The sequence below is a fragment of the Hipposideros armiger genome, unplaced genomic scaffold (genome assembly GCF_001890085.2).
Source record: "Hipposideros armiger isolate ML-2016 unplaced genomic scaffold, ASM189008v1 scaffold_950, whole genome shotgun sequence".
Classification (NCBI taxonomy): Eukaryota; Metazoa; Chordata; class Mammalia; order Chiroptera; family Hipposideridae; genus Hipposideros; species Hipposideros armiger.
In genome coordinates this window covers 608,477-617,276 of record NW_017732300.1, presented here as the reverse complement: position 1 = coordinate 617,276, position 8,800 = coordinate 608,477, and the positions used below count along the sequence as shown (strand labels likewise).

The window sequence follows — 8,800 nt, the reverse complement described above, 5'->3', positions numbered from 1 at the left end:
TATTTGAAAAAAATGTGTGTCAAATTCCCAAGTCTGAATAAACATAGTTTGTTTGTGGTCCTTTAAAGCAAAAATGGTGTTCCATGAAAATAGTGTCTCGTTTATCTTCCAAGTAAAAATAATGTTCCACCAAAAAAGCAGCTAGTTCTTTCACAAATGCACAAGTGCTTTCCTTTAAGACAACTTGGAAAGTGTTTTGTATGTACTTCCATTTGTGTCACAGAGAATATTGAAAAGACAGTCATTCGGTGGTTGAGATTTAATACTTAATTTTTGTTGTTTTATCAAGGACATTCTTAAGTGAAATTGGTGCCTTTTTTTTTTCCTTTTTCTTATTTAATGTGACTATATGGCAGTGACAAATAAATGACTACTAGTAAAGTTTGGTGCCACTGCCTTGATTTAGTTAAGGCACCTGGAGTTTTACCCACCCTTGCTTTTACACCATAAAAGCATCATTAACGGTTAAAAGGGCAAATAACTATTTTCATAACAATACTAAAATATTAAAATAGCTTTGATCTTACAGACTTCTTGAAACAGTATCAGGGTGCCAGGAGTTTATGAGCTACACTTGGAGAACTACTATTCTAAATGATCCCTTTTCTTTATTGAAAAATGGTGTCCTTTTTAGTAAACACCATGCACATTTTCAGTCACTGTAGATTTATTCACAAACAATGATTTTACATTGGTGTCACATATAATAATATTTTATTTATTTTGTATCTGTCCAAAAGCATTTCATGTTTTTTTCTAATTTTATCCTGGTATATACTCATTTCCAAGAACACCTGGTGTAATGTAAGTCACATAATAATCACTTAGTAAAAATATCATGTATTCCATTTCAGTGTGCCTGTAAGGTTTAGTGCATGTTTCAATACACACTTACAGGCTCTGTAACCTGAAATTACTTTACTTCTCATTTCCAAAATGGGGATGATAATAATAGTACCGACCTCACAGAGTTGTAAACATTAAAGCACTTAGAGTAGAGTCTAGCTCAAATGTTGGCTGCTGTTATTAATACTATAGCTGCTTGGTGTTGGGATGTTGAGGCACTGGCAGTACAAGGTGAAGACCGACGTGATCTTGGCCTTGGTGAACACTATGATTATCTAGGGAGATGGGTAGGGGATAAGTGGGATGTTGTGTGAGGCAATGGTTCTGCCTGGGCAAGGTGGAGGAAAGCCTGACAAAGGAGATACTTGAGCTAGACCTCAAACACACGTAACCATTTGCCAGTCAGGGAGGTGCCAGTGGGTCAGCATTAACAAAGGAGTGAGCAGCGTGCTCTGCAAATAGGGAACTGAAGTCACCACCGAGTGAAGTTGGGGGGACAGTAACTGAACGTGAAACTGGAAGACTAGGGGATAGCTAGAGTACGAACACCATGGAAGGAATTTTGACTTATCTGTAGACAGTGAGGAGCCTCTGAAGGTTTTAAGAAAGAACAGCGGGGTTTGTACTTCAGAAGGATAGCTCTAGTTGCAGTGTGGAAGATGGATGGAGTGAAAGGAAGAAGATCCATTAATAGGCTAGTCTTGGTGAGAGAGATGAGAGCGGAAAGGAAGGGAGAAATTGGAGAGAAATCAGGAAAGTATAATTATCAGGTCTTGGTGACAAGAATGAGGTTGAGAAGGATAAGGGAGAAAAGAATATGAAAACTGTGCTGACTTTAGAGATTGGGTAGGTTTGAGCTGGGGTTAGAAGTTAGAAGTTTATACATAATGGATCTAAGGTGACAGTGATACAGTGAATTGGCAATGTTGAAATGACATTCATAGGCTTAGCCATTGTTACAAAGACATAACTTAACCACAGTAGCATAAAAATAAAAGTTGATTTCTTCTTCCCATAATAATCCATGTGTAAGCAATACAGGCTGATAGGGTAGCTCCATGGTGTTAGACACAAGTGTTTCTGTCTGGCTGCGCCAGACAATGTGTTGGCCCATCCACAGGGTCCGATTGTAGCTCACCACCTCATCCACTGGGTCCTCATTCCAGCCAGTGGGAAGGGGAAAAAGAAGAAGGTGGGTGGTTGGAAGCCGCCCCTTTTCTTTGAAAGACACAAGGTGGGATTTTTCAGACTTAAAAAAAATTATGGTAAAATACACATAAATTTACCATCTTAATCATGCACACTTTACTTTTTCTTACATCCCATTGGCCAGAGCTTAGTATTCACATAGCCACATCTAGATGCCAGGGAGCCTGGGAAATCTGAAAGGCCATATACTCAGTTAAAATTTGGGATTCCATTACAGAAAAAAGAGAGGAGAATGGAAATTGGAGGACAACGAGCATCTTTTCCATACAGTTGGAAATAAAGTTTTAAAGTGCAGAAGGGATGTAGGGTCTAAAGATAGAGATGGAGAATCATCAGTTTATCAGTAGTGGTATAATACATGAAAATGGATGAGATGGGGGCTAGCCGAGTGGCTCAGTTGGTTAAGAGCTTGCGCAAGAGTGTGAGCTCTGAGTAACAGGGTCGCTGGTTCGATTCTCACATGGGCCAGTGATGCTGTGCACTGAGCTGCCAACAGGGACAGGATGGTTCAGCTGGTGAGAGCANTTGGCCGCTCACGCTGGCTGCTGGCCGCTCACGCTGGCTGCTGGCTACACACGGTAGCCCATGGCAATCCATTGCAGCAGTGGCTGCAGCCTATGCCATTGCTGGCAACTCACGGCAGCCCAGCTCCAGGTTGAGCTGTTGTTCATCATCTTAGCTGTGGAGGGCAGTGTCACTGGCCCTGACATGTGGGATCCGAACCAGGGCCCTCTGGCGTCCCAAGCCAGCTCTTAACCAATGCGCCACTCGGCTGGCCCTGAAAGAATGTTTTCTAAAATGCAGCAACAACTGTCTCTGAGTCACAGAATTTTGGAATAATTTTTTATATTTTTCTGAAGCTTGAATTAGAATTTTTAGTAAAATCTATCTTGTAAAATCTAGGAAAACACAAAGCTTTTTGTACTTTATTGGGATAAAATAAGCCCACTTCTAAGAATTTATCCTAAAACATAGTTGGACAGGTGTCAGATGCAGGTATGAGGGTAATTGTTGCAATGTTTGTGATGATGAAGAATAGGAAACAACCATAAATAGAGCATTGAGTAAATAAATTTAAGCACATTGAATATTTTGAAAACTCTAGACAGTAAACATGTTGCTCCATACTTATGGACATGGAAAGGTAGGGTTTGAAATTTAAAAACTGGTTATAGAAATAATGACCTATTTTTATATTATATGTAGGTTTTTTTAATGTGCATATGGACAACAATGGCGACTATCTGTGGACATTTTCTCTTTGCTTAACCGTATTTTCCAAAATTTTATATATTGCCCATTGTATTTTTTTTCTACCGTTTAAAATGCTTGAAGTTATGCTGTAGAATTTTTTTTTAATGTGAGCTGAAGCTAAATATATTAGCTGAGCTAAAGAGCTGTAGGAATTTCTGGAAAGTTTTAGCATTGCAGCCTTGTGCAAGAATGATTTCTCAACTCTGGAAATGTTAGAAGTCACTGCTGTTTTGTTGTTATAACCTTTTTTAAAACTGGAAACTGATTTAAAAAATATTGTAACTTTAATTCATACACTCAATAATAATGATTTTTTTTGCCTTTGTTACTGTTTAAATTTATACTGTCTTATTTTGATATTTGTCATCCAGCATTCCAGTGGTGTCTATTTATATTGTATTTCATTTTCTATTTATTAGGTTGTGTCCAAGTTTCCAGAGGGTTTACTTATTTCTAAACTGCTTGGAGAGTTTGAGGTGAGTGTTTTCTTTTTCACCAACCATGGTTTTTTATGACTTATATTTTTCGCAATAGATAGAAATTTTGTTGCTACTCCTTGAACCCTCCAAGTCAGTGCTCTAGAACTTAAGTATTTTGTTGTGCAGTTTGGTGCCCTTTTCTTTACTAAATGAGTTAAGAATATGGTCCTTGGGCTGGCCGAGTGGCGCGATGATTAAGAACTGGCTTGGGACGCCAGAGGGCCCCGGTTCGGATCCCACATATGAGGGCCAGTGACACTGCCCTCCACAGCTAAGATGCTGAACAACAGCTNAACTTCTTTAACCTCCTCTTCTGATCTACTTTGGTTGTGTAATGTTATATTTTTTAACCCTCAGAAAATTGACCGTATAAAATAATGATATCCATTTAGATTTTGTTACATATTCCTCAGTTTCTTAGTTCTTCATCCTTACCACTCAAACCCTTCATCTGGGAATATTTTCCTTCTGTCTGAACTATGTGCATTTTGTGAGGATTTGCTGCTATTTACCTGAAAATGTCATTTTGCACTTGTTCTTGAAAGATGTATTCACTAAGTACAGAATTCTAGGTTGGTAGTTAATATCTTCAGCACCTTGAAGATATCATTGCACTGGTTTCTAGTTTCGCTAGCATATTTGAGAAGTCATCTGTCAGTCTAATGGATGTACCTTGGTAGGCAGTGCCCTTTTTATAGCTGTTTTTAAGATTTCCTATTTGTTGCTTGTGTTACTCAGTTATAGTATGTTTATGTGTGGATTTATTCTTATTTATCCTACTTTGTGGCTCATTGGACTTCTTTTATCTGTGCCTTGTTACTTTTCATTAAATCTGGTAAATTCTCAGCCATTATCTTTTCAGTTATTGTCTTTTCCCCATATTCATGTATTTATTCTCTCAGTGAACTCCCACTGAGATCAAAACACACAACGTTATATTCCCTCTGTTTCTGTTTCTACCTCTCTTTTTCTGGGTCTATAATTAAAAGTATGTTAAACCTTCTCAATTTATCTTCCATATCTTTTAACATCTCTTTCTGTATTTTAAATATCATAGTACTGTCTTTCCGTGCTGCATTCTGGATAATTTTTTCCAATTATCTTCCACTTTACAGATTTATTATTTAACTCAACCTTATTTGCAATTGAATCAACCTGTTAGGTTTTTAATTTTGGTTATTGTATTTTTACATTCTAAAAGTTTTCTTGGTTTTCTGTTAGATCGCTTGTTACAGATTGATGATCTATGCAACTTTCAAATTAATTTGGTTTTTGTTTGTTTTTACTTTAAGCAGAGTAAATTTAGCTGTTTTATGTTGGTCTAGAAATTTAAATATCTAAAGTTTTTGAGGGTTTGTTTCAGTTATGTTATTCCTCCTTGTTCTTTCTTGTGATTTGTTGTTTCTTTGTGTGTTTTTCATCTTTCCCTATTTACTGCTCTTTGTCTTTGAAAAATTATATGTAAGAATGGTTGAATGATACAGGCTGAGATTGCCTACCCCTAGAGAGATTTACATTCACTCTGCCAAGTACCTAGGAATACTACCAGCCTGAAACCTTATTCATTTAAATGAACCACTTGAAGATTTGTGTACCACACAGGTGATGTGAAACTTGAGCTGCAAATCCATATGAAGGCTAGTTTCTTCTCCCCCCCACCCCCTATCCTGAATGTGCACCCCTGCAGGGACTCAGCTTAATGAAAGAGAGTTCTCTCCACTCCCTACCATGGGTGGATACTGGTTTTGCTCTCTGTTCCCTTTGCTCAAAGTTCAAATTTTCCTGGATTAGCAGATACCTTTGAGGCAAAAATAGTTCCCACTTTCCCTTTAATTTTGGCTTGATAATTTGTTACTCTCTTATCAGTTCTTTGATGCTTTTTGGACACATTTTCAAAATATTTTGTCTAGAATTTTAATTATTTGCCTGAGAGGGTTGGTCCAATAATTTCATGCAACCATTTCTGAAAAATGAAAGTGTTTCACATAAATAATAATTTTTTCCCATAAATAATATTTTTTTCCTGTAATCACATTTTTTATCATTTTCCCTTTATTCTGACATTTCTCATCCCCAACGCATAAATATTCTCCAATGTGTTATTCTAGTATTTTAATGGTTTTGTTTTTCTACTAAAATCTCTAGTTCATCAGGAATTCACTTGGCTATGTGGTTACTATAATTCATGTTTGAATTTATTATCTGGAATTTATTTCAGGAATATTGGACATCCAGAGCTATTTTGCAGTTCCAGAAGTTGTGTGGTTTGAAGCCATTAGTGGGAGTCGTGGATGAATATGTAGATGGAATCCTTAACATTTTCCTGTGTGATACATCCTCAAATGAAGACGTCTATTTCCATCATGTCTTGAGAACAGAGGGCCATGCTATTGTATGCCGAGAAAATGTCCCTTCTAAGGTAGAGCATCCTAGATGTATTTTGTAATGTATTTTGTGTAATCTCAACACTTCAAGGTATAAGAGAACTTAATATAGAAGGTTGTTTGATTAATTCTTTAATCTTAGAGACATCTGTGAGATTCTTGCCTTAATGCAAAGCATCCTCTTAATATACAGATGACCACAAAAAACTACATTTGGCTTGTTATCCTTTATAATGTGAATACTTTCATTTTAAATAACTGATTGAGGATTTACCCTGAAGTATTTAATTCTCTCAGGTGTTCTTAGAAAAGAACACCACTTTCATTCTCTTATTTTGCAGTTATTGATAGCGATGTCTATATCATGATTAATATTGATATTGATCATTTTTGTGACTAGGAAAAACTTTCAACATTTACATTTTTTTAACTATTAAATTTAGAAGATAATACATTTCCACAACATTTGAAAATTATGANAGCAACTTGTCTGTTCCCCTTCCCCCAATTCCCCAGCACTGTTCCCATCCCCCCAATTCCCCAATAAAAAAATAAAATAAAATAAAATGCTGTGTTCTAAGAACTGTGTGCTAAGAAAAATTTCCAGAACTAATGACAATCCTGTGAAATAATATCTGAGACAAAGCATACTGGGAACAAATATTAAAAAAAAATGCATGAATAAAACACTCTGAAATGGTATGAATAGCTAAAATCAAGAAATGGATTATAATTCCATAACATGCAGTTTAAAGATAGGATTAAATATTCATATACTTGATTATCTGTTGCAGGTGTTGCTACACAAAGCTTCCAGCTCAGGCTATCCCTTGTTCTTTGGCGTGGGTGAGACCAGTAGAGGTAAATTTGCTTGTTTTCCCTTTAATCAGCACATATTTGATGCCAAGAACAGTGCTAGGTTCTCAGGATACAAAAATAAAACACGGAATGAGCTCTTAAAGAAATCATTGTAGGTAGTATGGAAGACAGATACGTAGTCAAAAATAGTTGTACTGTGCCATATTTGCTGTAGAGATTTTTACAGTGAATGGTAGAGGTACAGAAGGAATAGTGTTCATCTCTGTTCAGGGCAATCAGGGAAGACCCCGTAACAGAGGTGGCATTTGAGTGGAACTTTCAAGGAAGATTAGGACTATAAGTAGACAAAAAAAAGAAGACATTTCAGGCAAAGCAAGAGTAGCATAAAACATCTCAAATTTGAGAAATTTGAAGTGGTTCTCTTTGGCTACATAATATAGGATGAGCTGGAGTTGGTGTATGGCAAATGATGTCAGAGAAATAGACAGGAAGCTGAGGCGGAGATCCATATCTGTGTCCAGGAACCTGGACGCTGTCCTTTAGATGCTGGGGAACAACTAAAGGTTGCACACAGGGAACTACCACAGTCAATATATATTTTTTAAAGATTTCTCGAGTAACATCATTGTGGGAGATGATTGGAGAGGGAGGAAACAGGCAGCGTTTTCACCCATTTAGTTACATTTGTTTATGTGGTTATGCACCTAATTTTATATTTTCCCCCTCAGAACTGTTAATTATACATGCCATACACTTTTATTACACCGTATTTGTCTATTTAGCTTACGTAATTTATCAGTTGCTTACATATACATGGATTTTTTTTTCCTTAAATTTTTTTTAATCTGAAAAACAGAGTAAAGAGGAAAGAAAAAGAAAAAGCATTACCTGTAACTCTACCACTCAAACATATTAAATTTAGAAATTCCATGTGTGATTCTTTCAGTTGAGCTTATTGGTTGTTGGGGGTGAGGGTTTTTGTAGGGTTTTGAAGGGTTTACATGAAACAGTAATCCTGTTATTTCATATCTCGCTTTTTCACTCAGCTTTATAGTATAAATATATTTATGTTATAGTTCTCAATTTTAATAGATTCGTAGTAATCTATTGGGTTGTCGGAAAAGTCATGACGTATTTTTTCTGTTTTTCATTGCAAAAATGCATCATGACTTTTCCGACAACCCAATATTAGGTAAATGTGCGCTGTAACCTGTTTATCCCTTTATTTATTTAATCTGCTTCTGATTTTTAAGTATTATAAGTAGTTCATGTAGAGTATGGTTTTTGTGCAAGTCAGTATTCAGGATTGTTTTCTAGGGTGCATTTTAGCCCTGACTAGGTTTCTTTTTTCCTGCTTCCAACAGGAAGCTCAGGGCTAAAATCGTGACCCACTGGTAGCCAATGTTTATTAGCCTCATATCAGCCAGATTGCTTCCATCATAGATTCTCTGTTTTGTTTTCTTATTTCCTTCTTTAACTGCTTCTGTTCTTAGGATATTTGCCCATTCTGATCAGTGGAATAGTTTATGCAAAGAACTCTCATGTTGGCTCCTTGTTGTCAGTCAGGTTTTTTTTTTTAAATTTAATTTTTATATATTAGTTTCAGGTGTACAAAACATAATGATTAGACATTTACACCCCTCACAAGGTAATACCGCCCCCCAAGTCTACAATTCCTCTGACATCCTATACAGCTGTTACAGTACCATTGACTGTATTCCCTATGCTGAACTTTACATCCTGTGACTATATATGTATATATATTTCATTCAGTTTTAAGCCCAAATGTTATTTCCCCAAGAAGAACTT

General features: G+C 36.4%; 1 protein-coding gene across 1 annotated transcript in view; it reads left to right on the top strand.

The window, feature by feature from the left end:
• TDRD5 (tudor domain containing 5) overlaps nt 1-8,800 on the top strand; it is a 46,569-nt gene that overhangs the window by 20,943 nt on the left and 16,826 nt on the right. Inside the window, exon 5 of the mRNA XM_019630818.1 lies at nt 3,729-3,813. Within this exon, the coding sequence (XP_019486363.1) occupies nt 3,729-3,813 (85 nt within the window). The remainder of the gene's footprint in view (nt 1-3,728; nt 3,814-8,800) is intronic.